The 22,310-nt window shown below is 47.4% G+C and overlaps 1 protein-coding gene across 2 annotated transcripts in view; it reads left to right on the top strand.

Annotated features, from left to right (window-relative positions):
• The window catches only part of Megf8 (multiple EGF like domains 8), a 57,594-nt gene that overhangs the window by 31,345 nt on the left and 3,939 nt on the right, over positions 1 to 22,310 (top strand). Inside the window, exons 29-40 of one of the 2 annotated variants that reach the window (XM_059279933.1) lie at positions 133 to 296; positions 870 to 1,014; positions 10,725 to 10,956; positions 11,993 to 12,116; positions 12,228 to 12,441; positions 12,635 to 12,849; positions 16,662 to 16,869; positions 17,026 to 17,185; positions 17,524 to 17,716; positions 18,230 to 18,400; positions 18,650 to 18,780; positions 20,326 to 20,458. In XM_059279933.1, coding sequence (XP_059135916.1) covers positions 133 to 296; positions 870 to 1,014; positions 10,725 to 10,956; positions 11,993 to 12,116; positions 12,228 to 12,441; positions 12,635 to 12,849; positions 16,662 to 16,869; positions 17,026 to 17,185; positions 17,524 to 17,716; positions 18,230 to 18,400; positions 18,650 to 18,780; positions 20,326 to 20,458 — 2,090 coding nt within the window. Of the gene's footprint in view, positions 1 to 132; positions 297 to 869; positions 1,015 to 10,724; positions 10,957 to 11,992; positions 12,117 to 12,224; positions 12,442 to 12,634; positions 12,850 to 16,661; positions 16,870 to 17,025; positions 17,186 to 17,523; positions 17,717 to 18,229; positions 18,401 to 18,649; positions 18,781 to 20,325; positions 20,459 to 22,310 lie in introns of both variants that reach the window. The other variant, XM_059279927.1, reaches the window with a different exon arrangement.

Below are 22,310 nucleotides of genomic sequence, written 5' to 3'. Positions count from 1 at the left end.
TGAAGGGCTCCCCAAGTCTGGCCACAGGGCCATTCAGGAGGAGATGTAGTCACTAAGAAGATCCCAGGAAGTCGGGACAGCATTGGCTGCCGGCCCTTCCCTGCCATCTCTGTGGTCTTTCCGCCCCTCCAGGTCTCTATGGTCATTCTGCAGTCTACCACGAGGCCACCGACTCCCTCTATGTGTTTGGGGGTTTCCGCTTCCATGTGGAACTGGCAGCGCCTTCTCCGGAGCTCTACTCTCTGCACTGTCCTGACCGCACCTGGAGCTTGCTTGCACCTTCTCAGGGGGCAAAGGTTAGGACAGCTGGCTATCACCACAGAAGGGAGGTTCCCCAAGCACTGGCTTCCCCTACCCAGATTCCTGTCTCCTGTCCCTTCCTTTCAGTCCCCTGTGCTGAACTGTGGTAACGGCAATTGCTTCTTTTTCCATCCCTGGTTTGGAGGAAAGAATCCTTGGCCAGGAAATCAGAGGCATGGTTTCTGCGCCAGCACGTCCTGACAGGTCCCCTCCCCTTCTTGAGCCCACCATCTGTGGTTACCTGTAACCCTTGCCTTATAAGGTTAAGGAGACAGGTATGGGAAGGACAGTTACATGTGATGTACACACACCCCTAAGCCCCTCTGGGGAAGAAGGCCACAGAAGAGATCAAGTTTATAGGGGATAGAGTAGGTTGTGGGGCCCAGGGGATGGTTCTGTGGGCTGCTCTGCAGGACCCAAGAGTTTTCCTTCAGAAAAAGGTGAAGATGGGATAAGCTGGCTGAGGCGGGGTGGGGGATGGATTTATGGGTGGCAGGTGGGTTGGGAAGGAACATGTGGAACCAAGGGTAGAGCTCTGACAGGCCCTCCCTACATGTGTCTCCCAACAGCCCCGTCCCCGGCTTTTCCATGCTTCAGCTCTGCTAGGAGACACCATGGTGGTCCTTGGGGGGCGCTCGGACCCTGATGAATTTAGCAGTGATGTTCTGCTCTACCAGGTCAACTGCAACACCTGGCTCCTGCCCGACCTCACACGTGAGTCCCTGTTGCTATACCCAGGGAGACAGCCATGTGGAGCCTTGTCCATGGTCTGGGGACCCTGACCCTCTTTAGAAGTCACTTGGGCCTCTGGTGATCCATCAGCAAATTCCTTTCCCTTCCATATATCTAGAGACCACGGAGTTACTGTCTTTTTTCTTTCAACAATTTTTTTTTTTTAGATTTTATTTACTTTATTTGTGTATGTGGGGGTTTATATGCACATATATGGTAGTTAGAGATCAGCCTGAAGGAGTTGGTTCTGTCCTTCTGCATGTGGGTCCAGGGAATTGAACTCAGGCCATCAGGCCTTTACCTACTGAGCCATCTCATGGACCCTTTCTTTTTTTCTTAGAATGGTTTATTTTTGTCTACATATTGTTTTATTATTTGACATACAGTCTCACTATGTCAGTTTGGCTGGCCTGGACTCACTCTGTAGGCCAGCCTGGCCTTGAACTCACAGAAATCCACCTGCCTCTGAATCCTGAGTGCTGGGATTAAAGGACTGTGCTACCACAGAAATACTTTATTTATTTATCTATTATCCGCTTGATACAATATAAATTCTTATCCTAATTGTGAAATGTTTCATTGAGGCTTGCCTAGTAATTGAGTAAAACCAAAACTTATTATAAGCCACAGTCATCCTAGGGTCCCTCCTGCTATGTAGCCTCCATGGTTCTGTGGGTTACAGTCTGATTGTCTTTTGCTTTATATCTAGAATCCACTTATGAGTGAGTACATACTATGTTTGTCCTTTTGGGTTTGGGTTACCTCACTCAGGATGATATTTTCTAGTTCCATCCATTTGCCTGCAAAGTTCATGCTGTCATTGTTTTTCTCTGCTGAGTAGTACTCCATTGTGTATATGTGCCACATTTTCTTAATCCATTCTTCAGTTGACAGGCACCTAGGTTGTTTCCAGGTTCTGGCTACTACAAATAGTGCTGCTATGAACATAGTTGAGCATGTATCTTTGTGGTATGACAGAGCATTCCTTGGGTATATGCCCAAGAGTGGTATGGCTGGGTCTTGAGGTAGATCGATTTTCTGAGAAACCGCCATACTGATTTCCGCAGTAGTTGTACAAGTTTGCACTCCCACCAACAGTGGAAGAGTGTTCCCCTTGCTCTGCATCCTCTCCAACATAGACTGTCATTAGTGTTTTTGATCATAGCCATTCTGACAGGTGTAAGGTGGTATCTCAGAGTCGTTTTGATTTGTATTTCTCTGATGATTAAGGATATTGAGCATTTCTTTAAATGTCTTTCAGCCATTTATGATTCTTCTTTTGAGAATTCTCTGTTTAGCTCTTTAGCCCATTTTTTAATTGGATTGTTCAATATTTTGATGTCTAGTTTCTTTAATTCTTTATATACTTTGGAGATCAGTCCTCTGTCAGAGGTCCCATTTATTAATTGTTTCTCTCAGTGTCTGTGCTGCTGGTGTTATATTTAGGAAGTGATCTCCTGTGCCAATGTGTTCAAGAGTACTTCCTACTTTCTCTTCTATTAAGTTTAGTATAACTGGATTTATGTTGAGGTCTTTGATCCAATTGGATTTGAGTTTTGTGCATGGTGACAGATATGGATCTATTTGTAATCTTTTACATATTGACATCCAGTTATGCCAGCACCATTTGTTGAAGATACTTTCTTTTTTCCATTGTATAGTTTTGGCTTCTGTGTCAAAAATCAGGTGTTCATATGTGCATGGATTAATGTCAGGGTCTTCAATTGGATTCCATTGGTCTGTATGTCAGTTTTTATACCAGAACCAAGCTGTTTTTATTACTATAGCACTATAGTAGAGCTTAAGGTCAGGGATGGTGATGTCTCCAGAGGTTGCTTTATTATACAGGATTCTTTTAGCTATCCTGGGGCTTTTGTTTTTCCATATGAAGTTGAGTATTGTTCTTTTGAGGTCTGTGAAGAATTGTGTTGGGATTTTGATGGAGATTGCATTGAATCTGTAGATTGCTTTTGGTAAGATTGCCATTTTTACTATATTAATCCTACCTATCCATGAGCATGGGAGATCCTTCCATTTTCTGATATTTTCTTCAATTTCTTTCTTTAGAAACTTAAAGTTCTTATCAAAAAGGTCCTTCACTTGTTTAGTTAGTGTTATCCCAAGGTGTTTTATATTATTTGTGGCTATTGTAAAGGGTGATGTTTCTCTGATTTCTTTCTCAGCCCTTTTATCATTTGTGTATAGGAGGGCTACTGATTTTTTTGAGTTGATCTTCTTTCCTGCCACTTTACTGAAGGAGTTTATCAGCTGTAGGAGTTCCCTGGTATATTTTTTTGGGGTCGCTTATGTATACTATCATATCATCTGCAAATAGTGAAAGTTTGACTTCTTCTTTTCCAATTTGTATCCTCTTGGTCTCCTTTTGCTGTCTTATTGCTCTAGCTAGAACTTCAAGTAGTATATTGAATAAATATGGGGAGAGTGGACAGCCTTGTCTTGTTCCTGATTTTAGTGGAATCGCTTTGAGTTTCTTTCCATTTAATTTGATGTTGGCTGTTGGCTTGCTGTAAATTGCCTTTATTATGTTTAGGAATGTTCCTTGCATTCCTGATCGCTCCAAGACCTTTATCATGAAGGGGTGTTGGATTTTGTCAAAAGCTTTTTCAGCATCTAATGAGATGATCATGTGGTTTTTTTCTTTCAGTTTGTTTATATGGTGTATTACATTGACAGATTTTCATATGTTGAACCATCCTTGCATCCCTAGGATGAAACCTACTTGGTCATGGTGGATAATTTTTTTGTTGTGTTCTTGGATTCAGTTTGCCAATATTTTGTTGAGTATTTTTGCATCAATGTTCATGAGGGAGATTGGTCTGTAATTCTCTTTCTTTGTTGCATCTTTGTGTGGTTTGGCTATCAGGGTAACTGTAGCCTCATAAAAAGAGTTTGGTAATGTTCCTTCTGTTTCTATTGTGTGGAACAATTTGAAGAGTATTGGAATTAGTTCTTTGAAAATCTGGTAGAATTCTGCACTGAAACCATCTGGTCCTGGGCTTTTTTTTGGTTGGGAGACTTTTTTTTTTTTTTTTTTTTTTTGGTTTTTCGAGACAGGGTTTCTCTGTGTAGCTTTGCGCCTTTCCTGGAACTCACTTGGTAGACCAGGCTGGCCTCGAACTCACAGAGATCCGCCTGGCTCTGCCTCCCAAGTGCTGGGATTAAAGGCGTGCGCCACCACCGCCCGGCAGGTTGGGAGACTTTTGATGACTTTTTCTATTTCTTTAGGGGTTATTGGTCTATTTAAATAGTTTATCTAGTCTTGATTTAACTTTGGTATGTGGTATATATCCAGAAAATTGTCTATTTCTTCCGGATTTTCCAATTTTGTGGAGTACAGGTTTTTGAAGTATGACCTGATGATTCTGTGGATTTCCTCGTTGTCTGTTGTTATGTCTCCCTTTTCATGTCTGATTTTGTTAATTTGGGTGATTTGCCTTTGGTTAATTTGGATAGGGGTTTGTTTATCTTGTTGATTTTTTTCAAAGAACTAACTCTTTGTTTCATTGATTTTTTTTTTTTTTTTTGTATTGTTCTCTTGGTTTCTATTTCATTGAGTTCAGCCCTCAATTTGATTATTTCCTGGCATCTATTATTCCTAGGTGAGTTTGCTTCTTTTTGTTCTAGAGCTTTCAGTTGTGCTGTTAATTCACTGGTATGAGATTTCTCCATCTTTTTTTAAAATTTAATTTTATTTTTTTAATTTTATAATTTGATTTAATTTTACATAACAGCCACGGATTCCTCTGTCTTCCCTCCTCCCGCCTCCCCCCCTTAGCCACCTCCCATTCCCATCTCCTCCAGGGCAAGGACTCCCCTGGGGATTCAGCTCAACCTGGTAGATTCAGTCCAGGCAGGTCCAGTCCCCTTCTCCAAGGCTGAGCCAAGTGTCCCTGCATAAGCCCCAGGTTCCAAACAGCCAGCACATGCACTGAGGACAGGTCCTGATCCCACTGCCTGGGTGCCTCCCAAACAGTTCAAGCTAATCAACTGTCTCACTTATCCAGAGGGCCTGATCCAGTTGGGGGCTCCTCAGCTATTGGTTCATAGTTCATGTGTTTCCGTTAGTTTGGCTATTTGTCCCTGCACTTTCTCCAATCTTGGTCTCAACAATTCTCGCTCATACAATCCCTCCTCTTTCTTGCCGATTGGATTCCTGGAGCTCCACCTGGGGCCTGGCCGTGGATCTCTGCATCCACTTCCATCAGTCATTGGATGAGATTTCTAGCACAATAGTTAGGGTGTTTGGCCATCCTATCACCAGAGTAAGTCAAGGGTCGAGGGAAAGAGAGCTTAGGTGAGCGTGAGATCCCAGCTGGATCGAGAACAGAGAGAGAGAACAAGGAAAAAGAGACCATGATAAATGAAGACCCCATGGGAATTGGAAGAAGCAAAGTGCTAGAGAGGTCCCCAGAAATCCACAAAGATACCTCCACAATAGACTACTGGCGATGGTCGAGAGAAAGCCCAAACTGTGTGCATTTAGAACTACGAATTTTCTTCTTAGCACTGCTTTCATAGTGTCCCATAAGTTTGGGTATGTTGTACTTTCATTTTCATTGAATTCTAGGAAATCTTTCATTTCTTTCTTTATTTCTTTCTTGACCCATTGATGTTTCAGGTGGGCATTATTCAGTTTCCATGAGATTGTAGGTGTTCTATAATTTTTGTTGTTGTTGAAGTCTAACTTTAAGGCATGGTGGTCTGGTAAGATACAGGAGGTTATTCCAATTTTTTTGTATCTGTTGAGATTTGTTTTGTGACCAAGCATGTGGTCAATTTTTGAGAAGGTTCCATGGGGTGCTGAGAAGAAGGTATATTCTTTTATGTTAGGATGGAATGTTCTGTAGATATCTATTAAGTCCATTTGAGTCATAACATGTTAGGTCCTTTATTTCTTTGTTAAGTTTCAGTCTGGTAGATCTGTCCATTGGTGAGAGTGGTGTGTTGAAATCTCCCACTACTAATGTGTGGTGTTTGATGTGCGATTTAAGCTTTAGTAATGTTTCTTTTATGAATGTGGGTGTCTTTGTATTTGGGGCATAAATGTTCAGAATCGAGACTTCATCTTGGTGGATTTTTCCTGTGATAAATATATAATGTCCATCCTTATCTCTTTCGATTGATTTTAGTTTGAAGTCTATTTTATTAGATATTAGGATAGCTACACCACCTTGCTTCTTAGGTCCATTTGCTTGGAGAGCCTTTTCCCAGCCCTTTACTCTGAGGTAGTGTCTATCTTTGAAGTTAAGGTAAGTTTCTTGTATGCAGCAGATGGATGGATCCTGTTTTCTTATCCATTCTGTTAGTCTGTGTCTTTTTATAGGTGAGTTGAGACCATTGATATTGATGGATATTAATGACCAGTGATTGTTAATTCCTGTTATTTTTTGTAGTCGAGTTGTGTTGTCCTTCTTTGGTGTTTGTTGGTGTGGGATTATCTATTGCCTGAGTTTTCATGGATGTGTTTAGCTTCTTTGGGTTGGATTTTTCCTTCTAGTGCTTTCTGTAGGGCTGGGTTTGTGGTCAGGTATTCATTAAATCTGGTTTTATTATGGAATATTTCGTTTACTCTGCCTATGGTGATTGAGAGTTTTGCTGGGTATAATAGTCTGTGTTGGCATCCATGGTCTCTTAGTGTCTGCATAACATTTGTCCAGGACCTTCTAGCTTTCATAGTCTCTATTGAGAAATCTGGTGTTATTCTGATGGATTTGCCTTTAATATGTTACTTGGTCTTTTTCCTTTGCAGCTCTTAATATTTTTTCTTTGTTCTGTATGTTTAGTGTTTTGATTATTATGTGGCGAGGGGACTTTTTTTTTGGATCCAGCCTATTTGGTGTTCTGTAAGCTTCTTGTATCTTCATAGATATTTCTTTCTTTAGGTTAGGAAAGTTTTCTTCTATGATTTTGTTGAATATATTTTCTGTGCCTTTGAGTTGGTATTCTTCTCCTTCTTCTATCCCTATTATTCTTAGGTTTGGTCTTTTCATGGTGTCCCAAATTTCTTGGACGTTTTGTGTTATGACTTTTTTGCCTTTGGTGTTTTCTTTGACTGATGAATCTATTTTCTCTATTGTGTCTTCAGTGTCAGAGATTCTCTGTTCCATCTCTTGCATTCAGTTGGTTATGCTTGTTTCTGTAGTTCCTGTTCGTTTAGTCAGGATTTCTATTTCCAGCATTCCCTCAGTTTGTGTTTTCTTTATTATCTCAATTTCAATTTTCAAATCTTGAATTGTTTCCTTCATCTATTTAATTACTTTTTCTTGGCTTTCTTTGATTTCTTCCAACTTTTTGTTTGTTTTTTCTTCCATTTCTTTAAGGGAATTTTTTATTTCCTCTTTAAGGGAATTTTTTATTTCCTCTTTAAGGGTCTCTATCATCTTAAAGTCATTTTTAGGATTGATTTCTTCTGTTTCTTCTGCCTTGGTATGTTCAGGTCTTGCAGCTGTAGAATCACTAGGTTCTGATGTTGTTATATAGTTCTTTATGTTGTTGCCTGTATTTTTGCACTGGCATCTACTCATCTCTTCTTCTGCTCGGTGCAGGCAGTGTCTGTGTCTGAAGATGCCTCTCTTGTTCTAATTTTTAGTCTTGGTTCACTAGGAGTTCCTGGTTAAATTGGTGCTGTTGTGCTCCGTTTCTTTGGGAGCAGCTTACTCAAATCAGCGTTAGTGGGTTCTGTCTCAGGGAACAGTTGTTCCCAGTTGGTGCACGGTGTGCTTATGGTTTCAGTGGTTGTTAGGTTCGTAGGGTTTTTTTTTTTTTATTATTTTTTTATTTTTTTAATTTTTTTTAGTGGGGGTGCAGGGAAAGGTAGCTGTCTGTTCCCTGGGAGATGGGGGCTTACCTGTTCCCGGTTGGTGTAGTGTAGGCCTATGATTCTGGTGTATGGTTCAGTGGTTGGGCGGCGCCTTCTTTTGTGTTCTTAGGTCATGTTTTGCTCATTCGTCAACTCCTCAGCTGATCTTGTTTCCTCAGACTGCAGACTGTAGGATTCTGAGTCCTCTCTGGAATGGATCTCAGCTGAGCAGATTACGTAGTAGGGTAATCTCACCAACACCTCCAAGTTGTTGGGTTTCGTAGGATCAGCAGCTGGACCCTGGGTTGGCCTCAGACAGAGTGTTCAGATCCGTTCTGGTCGCATCTCATGGAGACAGCTCCTTCCCTGGTGCTGGGATTAAAGGCGTCCCTGTTCCAAGCTCTTTTTTTTTTTTTTTTTAAAGATTTATTTATTTATTATGTACACAGAGGAGGGTGCCAAATCTCATTACAGATGGTTGTGAGCCACCATGTGGGTGCTCGGAATTGAACTCAGGAACTCTGGAAGAGCAGTCAGTGCTCTTAACCTCTGAGCCATCTCTCCAGCCCCTGTTCCAAGCTCTTAATCTCCTTGTTTTCACTAACCCCTTAGTGGGTAATAGCTCACTTTTTGGTCTTTATTACGACTGTGTCTCTGCCACTGCTCTGCCTGCCTTTCCAGAAATACTTTTTTATTCTGGTTATAAAAGTAATGGTAATCATTGTACATAATTTATAAAATAGGAGGAAAAACGAAAGCTCTGTAGCAACAACCACTGTTGTAAGTAGAAAGTGTCCTTCCAGGTTTTCTGTTCACGGGTTAGAAATGGGCTTAAAGAATTGGAAATTGTAGGACTGGAGAGATGGCTCAGAAGTCACAAATGCTTTCTGTGTATTCGTGAAGACTAGAGTTCAGATCTCAGCACCCACATAATGAGTTGAGTGTCCCACACATGCTTGTAACCCCAGCTCTGAGGCAAGTAGAGACAGCAGGGTCACTGGAGCTTGGTGGCTTCCAGACTAGCTCAGAAAACTCAGATTCCAAATTCAGGGAAAGACCCTGACACAAACACACACACACACACACACACACACACACACACACACACACACACTAAATAATCTTTTTAAAAATTGGAAGTTTAATATATAAAAATGTAGAATGTACTATAGAATAAACTTTACTTTTAAGATGCTCAAAAGAAACTCCCAAAGTAAACAAACAAAAACCACAGTGCTATTTATTTACTGACCATTATATCCTTAATACCCAGACTGCAGTAATTATGTGTTAGTGGAAGAATACAAAGGGGGAATCTAGATAGTTTAGAACTGGAAAGGAATTTGTATTTTGTAATAAGCAAAATGTTGACAGAGAAAGAGAAATAGGCATATGACTTGTTTTTTTCAATGCTTCTGAGACACTCAGGCCTTGCACATACAAGACAGTTGCATTACCGCTGGTAGATTTAGGCAAGTGTTCTAGGACTGAGCTATGTCCCACACCCTTCATTTGTGGATTCTAGGCAAGCACTCTATTCCTGAGCCATGCCTCCAGCTCCCAGCCCTGGAATCTCCACAACCGATATTGCTCCTTGGAACCCTGGGCTCATTCTCCTCCTCTGCCTCCCTCTCCCCTGCAGAGCATAGGAATGTACTGTATATCACATACTACTCTCTTCCTACCAACAGACAGGTCCCTGTTCTCCCACATCTTATCTCCTTGGCTTTATAGGTAGGATTCTGGACAAATGCTCCACCACTGAGCCATGCCCCCAGCCCCCACTGAGGAATGTCCAGTGTGAGCGCTATTGCTAAGCCATGACCTCAGACCCCATCTAGCCTTTTCATTGTGTACTGTGATGGCTTGTATTCCTAGGACCTGTGTTCTGTGTGTTTTCTCTTTTTCTTTTCCCTTTCTCTCTCATGCTCTCTAATTCCCTTTTACTCTGAATCAGCTTTCCTAATATTCATTTTGTCTTGGATTTAAAAAAACCCAGATATTAATTTAAATTTATATGACATTTAAACCATTATATGTAATATGAAACTTAAACCATTTAAAAATGGTCAATAGAGCTTTGTGTGTAGCCAAATGGCAGAGTACTTGCTTGGCATGCACAATGTCCTGGCTTCAGTTCCTAGCAAAACATACACATATGCACATGCGCACGCACACACAATCACATACAGATAATTTATTATTATGGTGGCATTTAGAGCTTTTACTGTCACATCGTTTTTAGTGCTGTGTGACCACCATCTCCATCTGGGTCCAGAATCTTTGTCTTGCTCCTCTCCTTATGCTTGTTCGTTCTGTACAGTGTTCTGGGTGGAACCCATGCCTTGTGCTTGCTAGGCAGCACTGTGCCACTCAGCACTTCCCCAGCCCACTGCTAATCTTGTCTTTTCCTTTTTAAGCTTTCTTGATATTTTATAATACAGGTATGAGTGTTTGTCTGTCTATATGTCTGTGCACCACGTGTGTGCTGGTGCCCACAGAGGTCAGAAGGAGGTATCATATCCCCTGGAATTGGACTTACAGATGGTTGTGAGCCACCGTGTGGGTGCTGGAAACCTGACCTGGGTCCTCTCCAGGAGCAACAAATGTTCTTAACCACTGAGTCATCTTTCCAGCCCCCACCTCTGTTCTTGTTCCTCTCTTCATATCGTTTTTCCTCTTTGTCTACCTTTCTGTTCCTCTCTTTGCTGCCTGATTCTCCAGTCCATCTGTCCGTCTTCTCTCTGCCTTTCTCTATCTGCCTCCTGTCACTCTGTCTTCTCCACATGTCCCTCCTGACTGGTTTTCTGGTGGCTCTCTTCCTTGTGTTTCCTGCTCTCTACCTGTCTCTGAACACCCCATCTTTCTTCAGGTCCAGCCTTTGTGGGATCCCCGATGGAGGAGTCTGTGGCCCATGCAGTTGCAGCAGTGGGTAGCCGCCTGTACATCTCTGGAGGATTTGGGGGAGTGGCCTTGGGCCGCCTGCTGGCATTGACCTTGCCCCCTGACCCCTGCCGTCTACTGCCTTCACCTGAAGCTTGTAACCAGTCTGGGGCCTGCAGCTGGTGCCATGGTGCTTGCCTGTCTGGGGACCAGGCCCACAGGTAACCATAGTGACTGACAGTCCATTGCACAGTACATACTGGTGTTCTCTGAGGGCTTTAGGAGGTGGGCTGGACCTGAGGGAGGTCTTGAAGCTTGACTGTCTGGTTCTGGTTCATACATGGGGAAGTGAGTGATCATGAGAGGTGGAGGTGGTTGGGACTGCTCCAGTATGAGCCCTGCTTGTACCCTGAGGTCTCCCTTCTGGAGGAGCTGGGTGGGAACTTGGTTCTAAACGATCAGTGTAATTTGGACCAGCAAAGACTGAAAGCGGTGCTGCGCCTAGAGTATTTGCAATGTCATCTGCCTTGGCAGACATTGAGACAGGAAGGGCAAGTGGGGTCAGCTCAGAAAAGGCTCCAGTAGCTGCTGAGACCAAGCTCTGACCAACTCTACAGCTTCCTCACCTGCAGTTCAGGAATCCACACATCTCTGGAAGCCAATAGCTCCTTGGTTAACTCATTTTCCTGCTCTGTTGCTATGATGGAAGCCTGTTTATGGGTTTTGTTTGTCCCATTATAGGCAGCAGAGCATGTCACCATGCATCCTGAGGTATTGTTAATGGATTTGATTATGGGATGCTGACACACCCACACGTGAGCCTGTGCGTCATAACAGGAGTACCAGTTGTTTTTTTTTTTTAGTATGAATAATGCTAAAAATCCATGAGCTTCCAAGGAATTATAGACCTGTGCTGTGGATGAGGCAGGGGGATGGAAAGCTTCAGTTCAGAGACATTCCTGGGGTGCCTCTGAGGGACTGAGAGGCAAGAGGAGGTGGCACAGGGAGACCTGACCTCTATCTGTATGAGAGGAAGGACATTGTTTTGGATAGGGATAGGGAGCAGGGGACAGTTGGTAATGTCTCAGTCCAGTGGCAGGTGGACATCAGCCCATGTATCACCAATGGGTGGGGTTGACCAGGATCCTGAGGTTATTGCTTGGGACATGGTGAAGGGTGGGGTTCTGCTGGGCCATGTTTAAGAGACAAAGCATGAGTCCTAGATGCATGTGAGTGAGCCAGTCTCATGGCCTCTAGGTTGGGCTGTGGGGTGCCTCCTTGCTCCCCAATGCCTCGCTCACCTGAGGAGTGTCGGAGGCTGCGGACCTGCAGTGAGTGCCTGGCCCGCCATCCTCGGACCCTGCAGCCTGGAGATGGAGAGGTGTGTAGTGCATAGAGGTACTGGTCTCCGCGGTGGTTGGTTGGGTAGGAAGAGCTATGTCAGAAGGGATGCTAAGCCCCACAGAGCCCACCAAGCCCATGTCTCCAGCAGGAATCCACTCCCCGCTGTAAGTGGTGCACCAACTGCCCGGAGGGTGCCTGCATCGGGCGCAATGGGTCCTGCACCTCAGAGAATGACTGTCGAATCAACCAGCGAGAGGTCTTCTGGGCTGGGAACTGCTCAGAGGCTGCCTGTGGGGCCGCTGACTGTGAGCAGTGCACACGGGAGGGCAAGTGCATGTGGACACGGCAGTTCAAGAGGACCGGTGAGTCTGTGACATGGTTTCTAAAGGGGCTGGACGCCTAGGTCCTGGAGGGAAGCTGGGGTCTGAGGGAGGAAGGCTGGGGACTAGACTCTTGAGTCTAGGAGAGCAGGGCTCAGGCTTCCACCCTTGGGCCTGGGGAAGAGCGGGGGCTCCTCAGGGAAGACTGGTGACTACCCTGTGCCTCCAACACCAGGGGAGACGCGCCGTATCCTGTCAGTGCAGCCCACTTACGACTGGACTTGCTTCAGCCACTCTCTGCTGAATGTGTCTCCTATGCCAGTGGAGTCGTCGCCCCCACTGCCCTGCCCCACGCCCTGTCACCTCCTCCCCAACTGTACCTCCTGCCTGGCCTCCAAGGGCGCCGATGGGGGTTGGCAGCACTGTGTGTGGAGCAGCAGCCTCCAGCAGGTAATGCCCATGTCCTGCTGCCCAACCCTGGTGTCCCCAACTCCAGCCCTTCTGCCCGTTCTCCTTCCTCTTGCCTGCTCTTCATTTCCTCATCTTGCATGCCTCCTGCCGTTGTGGTCACAACTCAGTCCCTCCCTGCTCTACTTCAGCCCCTGTGTCCTTCTAGCTCTTATTTAGGGCCCAGTGAGATACAGTGAGAGGGTCGGGAGGGCCTAGTTCAAACAGGGCGGGCGAGGACCTTGCTTGTCCAGGGGTTGAAGATGTGTCTGGTGGAGGTGGATGTACTTGACAGGCGCTGGTGGCTAGGACTTAACTGTCTGCCACATGGTCTGCTGCTGGAAGGTCCAGACTGTATCCACCTAGCACAGGTTAGCTGTCGCAGTAGCAGACAGAAACATTTGCTTGGCCTGCCTCCGTGGAAGCAAGTCAGATCCCCTCTCTTGTCACCTCTATCAAGAATTGTCTGGTTCCCACTGATGTCTGCTCGTCGTGCATACCCTGATGGCACAGGACCCAGTGGCAGTGTGACAGCTCACCAAGCCACTGGGAACTGTGATTGGTTCAGCCATCCCCTTACCTTCCACCCAGTAGACTACAGTGTGTGTGTGGAGGGGGGCGGGCAGGGATGGGGAGAAACTTCCATTTTAAGAGGTGATATTAGAAAGATTCCAGCATGCCGGGCGGTGGTGGCGCACGCCTTTAATCCCAGCACTCAGGAGGCAGAGCCAGGCGGATCTTTGTGAGTTCGAGGCCAGCCTGGGCTACCAAGTGAGTCCCAGGAAAGGTGCAAAGCTACACAGAGAAACCCTGTCTCGAAAAAACCAAAAAAAAAAAAAAAAAAAAAAAAAAAAAGATTCCAGCAGCTTCCTGCATGTCCCAGCCCATGAGGGCCCAGCACAGAGGACTTGCAGCTTCTGGAGCTAGATGCCTCACCTAGGGATGACATACTGGCTTATTTACCTTCTAATCAAGTTCCAGGCTCTGGGCCTGGGGAGATGGCTCACTCAGTAGAGCAGTCCCCTTTCAAACACAAAGACCTGAGTTTCATCCTCACAGCCCGCAATAAAAACGTCCAGGTGTGTAGGACTTGCTTGTGATCCCAGTGCTAAGGAGGATCCTGGAACTGTGTGGCTAGTCTAGCCTCCTCATGAATTCCAGGCCAGCGGGAGACTAACTCAGAAACAAGATGGACAGCCACATATGTGCACACACACAAAAGCTCAGCTGGGCCTGGGTTTGGATCTAGCATGGGTGCTGTTATCCACATGAATCCTCTGCAAGAGCAGTATGTGCTCTTAACCTCCTTAGAGCCCAGTTATTCTGACGCAGGAGAATGAAGCTGTAGTGTGGTGATGTGTGCCTCAGGTGGCTGAGGCAGGAGGGCTGCAGGTTCCAGGTCAGCCTGGGGTATGTAGAGACCCTGTCTGAGGTGTTGGGGAGAACAGAACTTACGAGAATTTATCCCATGGCTAGGGCAGAAAAGTGTTGGGCTCCTTGGCTGAGATCTGCTCCCCAGGCTCCCCTCTCAGCCGGCCCAGGTCTCAGTGGGCTTGGAGCTCTGGCCACAGCCATCAGGGTTTCTATTTCAGGATTTCACAATTGCTTTGTTTCTTCCTAAGTGCCCTTGGGCAGCCAGCCCAGATCAATCTCACCTATCTTATGTTTCATGTAAGGCCAAACACTAAATAAAATGCTCTTGTACCCCATGGTATATTCCCAAGGGCCCAGACCTTATTCTGTAAGCAGTCTGGGTCCCAACCAGCAAGTGATGGCTTATGAATTGCAGACTGACTTCTCATCCAAGACAACTCCTCCACCTGCTGGATGAGTTGGAAGTAGCCTGTTTGCCCTGAAGGCAGGTCCAAGCTTGGGGGCTAGAGAGGTACCTGAGTGGTTAAGAATATACTGACAGCACTGGGCTGTGGTGGTGCATGCCTTTAATCCCAGCACTTGGGAGACAGAGGCAGGCGGATCTCTGTGAGTTCAAGGCCAGCCTGCTCTACAGAGTGACTTCTAGGATAGCCAGAGTTATGCAGAGAAACCCTGTCTTGAAGAAATAAATAAATAAAAACTTAAAAAAAAAAAAAAAAGTCCAGGCGGTGGTGGCGCACGCCTTTAATCCTAGCACTTGGGAGACAGAGGCAGGCAAATCTCTGTGAGTTCGAGGCCAGCCTGGTCTACAAAGCAAGTTCCAGGAAAGGCGCAAAGCTACACAGAGAAACCCTGTCTCGAAAAACAACAAAACAAAACAAAACAAAAACCAACACTAACAAAAGGCTCTGGCTGCTCTTCCAGAGGACCCAGGTTCAGTTCCCAGCATCCACACAGCAGCTCACAGCTGTCTGTAACTCCAGGATCCAGCATTGTCACGCAGACATACATCCAGGCAAAACACCAATGCACATAAAATAAAAATAAACAAGTTATTGAAAAGAAGCAGCAATAGCAGCTGTGGTTTGTAACCCTGCTGCTCATGACACTCACTCTGTGTCTGCCCACTGCCTTCTTCCATGTGTAGGAGACAAGTAGGTAGGGGACAGAGTCTCTATCAATATAATGGGATCTTTGGGACACAGGAGTCTCTTTCTTTTAATCTTTAAAAATTACTATTTATTTGGTTTTTCAAGGCAGAGTTTCTTTGTGTAGCCCTGGCTGTCCCAGAACTCTGTAGACCAGGCTGGCCTTGAACTCAGAGATCCACTTGCCTCTGCCTTCCAAGTGCTGGGATTAAAGGTGTGTGCCGTGACCACCCAGCTCATTTATTTCTTTGTTTTTATTATATGAGTTTTTTGTTTGTTTGTTTGTTTTTGGTTTTTCGAGACAGTTTCTCCATGTAGTTTTGGTTCCTGTCATGGAGCTCGCTCTGTAGACCAGGCTGGCCTCGAACTCACAGAGATCCGCCTGCCTCTGTCTCCTGAGTGCTAGGATTAAAGGCGTGTGTGCCACCGCTGCCCAGCTTATATGGGTTTTTAAAATATTGTTATGTGAGGAATTTTTTTTTTTTTAGTGCACTAGGCTGGCCTAGAACTACTCTTCATAACATTTACTTATTTATTCTTTTGGGGAGGGGATGCATGTATGAAGAGGTCAGAGGACAACTTGTAGGAGTCAGTTCAATTCTTCTACCATCCATATGGGTCTCAGGGGTCAAACTCACCGTCAAGTTTGGCAACAGGTGCATTTATCCTCTGAGCCTTCTTGCCTGCCTTGGCCTTGAACTCTATATTTTCCGGCTTCAGCCTCCCAAGTACCAGGATTGCTCAGCTCCCCTTGGGACATGGGTAGAAAGTTCAACAGGGCTTCCCAGGGGTTCATCATAGCCCAGAAGCCGCCGCTGTCTGTGCCTCACTGTCCTTGGGATGTGGCTGATGGCTGGTGGCTACCTCTGTGTGTGCTTGCTACTCCTTTCACCCTGTTGACTCGTCAGCTCCTCTGTCCAGTGTTCTCCCAGCCTAGGGCTCTGTGATCTTTCCAGACTCCTGGCCCCATTTCCATTGTTTTTAAACATAAGGTCTCATGTAGTCTAGGCTGGTCGTGAACTCATTATGTAGCTGAGGGTAACCTTGAACTCTTGATCCTCTTGCCTTCACCTCCTGTCTGCTGGGATTGCAGGCATGAGCTTCTGTGCTGGGCTCATCCAGTTCCAGTCGTGATGTCTGGTTAGAAAGGCCTTGAGGGAGCTTATAATGGCCTAGCTTCTGTTCTGAGGTAGCTAGAGCCAGGGAGGGTGGGGCCCGGGAGAAAATGGTACAGTCTGGGAAGTGTGTTTAACCCCCTTTCCCGGTCTCTCTCTTCCTCACTGCCCTGGACAGTGTCTGAGCCCCTCCTACCTGCCCTTGCGATGTATGGCTGGAGGCTGTGGGCGGCTGCTTAGGGGGCCAGAGAGCTGCTCCTTGGGCTGCGCTCAGGCTACACAGTGTGCCCTATGCCTGCGACGACCCCACTGTGGCTGGTGTGCCTGGGGGGGCCAGGACGGAGGTGGTCGCTGCATGGAAGGTGGCCTCAGTGGTCCCCGAGATGGTAAGAAGGGTTTGGGAGCTGGGCAGGCTGGTCGGCCAGGGGCACGGAGAACACATGGAGAGTGGTTCTAATTTGGGGTTCAGGGCGGGGGGACGGCCCAGGTGTCTGGGGCAAGTGGTCATGCCCCATGTGAAGCCCTGTGTCCTCTGGGGTCAGGGCTAACGTGTGGACGTCCTGGGGCATCCTGGGCCTTCCTGTCCTGCCCCCCGGAGGATGAGTGTGCTAACGGGCACCATGACTGCAATGAGACTCAGAACTGCCACGACCAGCCCCACGGCTACGAGTGCAGCTGCAAGACAGGCTACACCATGGACAAGTGAGGCTTAGTTGGGGCGTGGCAGGAGGAGGGGCCGGGCAGACAGACAGGGAAAGGGTTGTGGGGGCAGTGAGGGTGGGACGAGACACGATGTGGAAGAAAATGGAGCCCGGGTTTACAGGGGGTGGACCAGATCTGTGAGACAAGAGGGCAGTTGCCCAGCCCAGTATGCAGGGGACAAAATGGCTGGAGAAACCAGGAAAGAATGAGTCTCCAGGAGAGGATAGTGAATAGGAGGGCGGGGGTAGGGAAGACTCAGGGTGAACAACCTGTTGAGAGGGTGTGGGGCAGTGGGTGAGGTCTGCGTGCCCTGCCCTGGTCTCTGCTTGCCCCCACAGTGTGACTGGCCTGTGCCGCCCTGTGTGTGCCCAGGGCTGTGTGAACGGCTCCTGTGTACAGCCCGATCACTGCCAATGCCACTTTGGCTTTGTCGGCCGCAACTGCTCTACAGAGTGCCGCTGTAACCGCCACAGTGAGTGTGCAGGCGTAGGGGCACAGGACCACTGCCTGCTGTGCCGGAACCACACCAAGGTATGTGACCTGCCCCAGCACCTCAGGCCCTGGCCTGGAGACTGAGCCTCTCAACCTGTGTGTAGAAATGGTTTTGACTGATTTTTAAAGTATATTTTGGTGGTGCTGGGGATGGAACCAGGGTGTTTGACATGCTAGGCAAGTGCTGTACCCCTGAGTCACACTCCAGCCCCTAAATGGTGGATTCTAGGCAAGTACTCCACCGATGATGTTCCACCCAGCCCTTGTACTGAGGCATCTTGAGGTTTATTTCCAGTCCTGAGAAGCCATGAACAGGGAAGGGATGGGAGAGCCCTATTCTGGGGAGATGTGAAAAGATTTGGGGGGGCGGTATGGTAGTGGATGGGGATGTATGGAAAGCTTTGTCACTCAGGGCTTAAGGGCTGGGGTAAGCGAGTAAAGTGGGGGCTGAGTTGCAGTGCAGCTGGGATGGGCCAGACCAGGTGCCTGGCCCTTGTGTCCCCTGTTCCATGTTTCCCCAGCCCTTTTGATGGCACTGTCCTGTGTTACCAGGGTACCCACTGTGAGCAGTGTCTCCCACTATTTGTGGGTTCAGCTTTGGGAGGCGGGACCTGCCGGGCCTGCCATGCCTTCTGTCGAGGGAACAGCCATGTGTGTGTCTCCAGGAAAGAGCTGGAAATGGCCAGAAGGGAGCCAGAGAAGTACTCACTAGATCCAGATGAGGTGAGGGAATGAAGTCTGTACTCCTAAGTCTGAGGGAGGAGGGCTGGGGTCTGGATCCCTATGTCTGAGGGAGGAGGGCTGGGCCTGGACCCCTGGGTCTGAGGGAGGAGGGCTGGGCCTGGATCCCTGGGTCTGAGGGAGGAGGGCTGGGCCTGGGCCCCTGGGTCTGAGGGAGGAGGGCTGGGCCTGGACCCCTGGGTCTGAGGGAGGAGGACTGGGCCATGTCTTTCTATGTCCTTGCTTGGTCAGATTGAAAACTGGGTGACAGAAGGTCCTAGTGAAGATGAGGCCGTGTGTGTGAACTGCCAGAATAACAGCTATGGCGACAAATGTGAGAGCTGCCTCCACGGCTACTTCCTCCTGGACGGGAAATGCACCAAGTAAGAGGAAGGAACTTGACCCTTATCCTTCTCATTAGGAGGAACGCTGGGAACTAGACCTCCCTTGCCTAGCTGTTTGTCAGTCAGAAGCCAGTGAAGTTTAAGAAGGCTGGAGGCCAAACACGGGGTGAGGAAAATGAGGCAAACCCAGTGAGAGGTTTCTCACATCAGAAGTCTGAAACACAGGCTACAGAGAAACCTGGAAGGAGACAGAAGTGGGTCAGAAAGGGCTGCTGGGAGGGGAGCGGAGCCCACGACCACCTCCCTCTGTGCCTGCCCATCTACAATTTCCGAAAACTGTGGAGTCCAAGCTGATTGTCACCTAAGGGCCCTGTGGCCTGGGGCAGAGGGCTTGACCTCTGAGAGCCTCGGAGGTCATGGGCATTTGGCACAGGCCACGGCACAAGGGATGGCCCCAGCCCTAAGGTGGAGGGCGCTGCTTAACAAAGTTCCAGCAAAACTTCGCCAAGAGGTTAGTTGCTGGTATAAGGGTTCTGCTTTCACTGTGAGGAGCAGTTGTTTGCATAATGGGGACTTCTCTGCTTATGCAGCCCCTGGGAAATACGTTCATGTTCCCGAGGGAAACTGAAGACAGGGGTCATGGCCTGAAAGGAGAGTCACAGAAGGAAGAGCAGTCCTTGTACCTCAAGGATTGTGGTACCAATAGGGCAGATTCTAAGATATGTCTCACTCAGCTCTGAATACAAGATGTCACAAGTATATCTGTTGTGCTATTACTGGAGCCTATATAGAGGGACTAAGAATAGTGTGAGTTGCCGGGCGGTGGTGGCTCATGCCTTTAATCCCAGCACTCAGGAGGCAGAGGCAGGTGGATCTCTGTGAGTTCGAGGCCAGCCTGGTCTACAGAGTGAGTTCCAGGAAAGGTGCAAAGCTACACAGAGAAACCCTGTCTCAGAAAAAACAAAAAAAAAAAGCATAGTGTGAGTTAATAAAAAAAAGAATGAGATACCAGAGTCTTCCTTTCTGGGAGTGTATAAAAAGAACAGGCCCCTACTAGAAAACTGAGGAACAAAAAAATGCTATAATCAGCCAGTTAAGTGCTTATTATGAGATATTTTGTAAAGCTTGTATTTTAGGAAACATCCAATGATTCCACACATAACTTGGTTAAGGTAAAAATAATTTCAAACTGTCTAACGTATTGTAACCCTGTGAGCAGGCAGCCTAGGCACGGGCTGTAAAGGCAGAAGGTCTGTGCTGTGCTGAGAAACTTTCTGATATGACAGAGCGGTCTGAAGATGTTGTTTCAGATGAGACTGTCTGTTTTGTATTTGACCTTTTCACCCCGGACATTTAGTGGGGAGTGAAAAGGAGATCCGGGGCTCTGGTGCTTGCCAAGTGCCTTACGTGGTCAATATGCTACGTACGTAAAGAATCCCTCCGGTTGGGAGAGAGAGGCGCTGAACCCTCAGATGTACATCTGTCTCTTTCTTCCCCTGCCAACTGCACACCTCCTCTTCGGGAGCTGAACCCTGCTGAAGCTGGACTTCGCAGGCATTCACCTCTACTCTCTTCCATCCTCAGATGCCAATGCAATGGCCACGCTGACACCTGTAATGAGCAAGACGGGACCGGCTGCCCGTGTCAGAACAACACAGAGACGGGCAGCTGCCAGGGCAGCTCTCCCAGTGACCGCCGAGACTGCTACAAGTACCAGGTAGGTCCGGAAAAGCCAGCTCCTGTGTCACAGGAGCAAGAGGCTAGAGCTGGGCTGAGGGGACTCAGGACCGAGCATGTGGCTGTGAGTCTGGTTTGGGATGGAGAGCATCGTGTAGACTTGCTGAGCCCTGGGCAGTCATGCAGAGTCCAATGTGGGCCTCGGGTCTCTGACCGTGACAGTCAGATTGCTGCAAGTGCCAGAAACCACCTAGAGTAGCTGAAGGTCTGAAAACAGGTCTGACTGGGCACAGTGGCACATGGCAGCTACTCAGGAGGCTGAGGCAGGAGGATCTTGAGTTCAAGGGTTATAGAGAGATACTGTTTCAAAAACAATACAGTCTGAGGATGTGGCTTAGCTAGTAGAGTTTGCCTAGCATATGTGTGAACCCAGGCTTTGATCTCCAAAACAGCACAAACTGAGTGTGGTGGCATACATGTGACTCCAGCACTTGGGAGGTAGAGAGAGGAGGATCCGAAGTTCAAGGTTAGCCTCAGCTACATAGAGATTGTGAGGTCAACCTGGGCTACATGAGACCCTGTCTCAAAGCAGCAGCAGGAAGAACAAGAAGAGCCTGTGTGGTCCGGGGCCCGTGTTTAGGAATGGCTGCATCCAGGAGTTCCAACAGTGATGTCAGGATGGCCTGTGGCTGACTCCGCTCCCCTCTGTGCCAACTGTGCTTGCTTTCTAGCACATGGCATTCCCCACGAGGTGACCCCAGGCTGACAAGGGGCTCACTCATTAATTCTAAACTTAGATTTAAATCCCCTTTGGGAGCAGGTCTGATAGCTCCAGCATGTAATTCTAGTTCTTAGGAGGCTGAAGCAAGAGGATTATTGTCAGTTCTAGGCCTGCATGGTGCAAGACTCAGTCTAAAAAAAACCTAACACAAAACCAAATTCCCCTTCGGTCCATTTCTCTTTTCCGAAGCAGAGAGGCTGGCTGGCTGCTGTGTCCTGCTCTTCCCGCCCACCCTCTGCAGGCCCTTTCTGTCTCACTTGGTCTTCTCTTGTCCAGGAACATAACTGTTTGTCAGTTGAGTTGTAGCTCTACCCCAAACGCAGCAGTTTCACAAGCCTTGCTGATCTCTGCCCTTTCCATCCTAGACCAGAAACTTTGCTTTACTGATGAATGATTGAAAGGTCCATTGGGGATGCTGGGGAGATAGTTCAGTCAGCAAGTGCCTGCTATACAGGCATTAAGACCTAAGTTTGTAGCCAAACACGGTGGCGCACGCCTTTAATCCCAGCACTTGGGAGGCAGAGGCAGGCGAATCTCTGTGAGTTCAAGGCCAGCCTGGTCTACAGAGTGAGTTCCAGGACAGCCAGGACTGTTACACAGAGAAACCCTGTCTCTGAAAAACCAAAACCCAAACCAAAAAGGACCTAAGTTTGGATCCTTAAATATGCTTGCACATACATATGCACATGCAAAAAATTCACTCACACATATACTACACACACACACACACACACACACACACACACACACATACACACACATAGAAAGCCCATTGAGGGCCTAGAAGCACGCCTCTATGATGGAGCACTTGCCTAGAATCCCCCAGTGAGGGGCTGGGGGTGTGGCTCAGTGGTAGAGCCTCTGCCTAGAATCCCCCAGTGAGGGGCTGGGAGTGTGGCTCAGTAGTAGAGCCCCTGCCTAGAATCCCCCAGTGAGGGGCTGGGGATGTGGCTCAGTGGTAGAGACCCTGCCTAGAATCCCCCAGTGAGGGGCTGGGGATGTGGCTCAGTGGTAGAGCAATAAGTCCCCTTATACTAGGTTTATAGATGTATGCTGCTGTGTCCAAGAAAAGGAAAAACAAAAAACAAAAATAAAACCCTCAACAGTGTCA

Source organism: Peromyscus eremicus, chromosome 1, assembly GCF_949786415.1.
Source record: "Peromyscus eremicus chromosome 1, PerEre_H2_v1, whole genome shotgun sequence".
Classification (NCBI taxonomy): Eukaryota; Metazoa; Chordata; class Mammalia; order Rodentia; family Cricetidae; genus Peromyscus; species Peromyscus eremicus.
The sequence above is the reverse complement of the archived record's forward strand: the minus strand, read 5'-3'. Positions and strand labels throughout refer to the sequence as shown.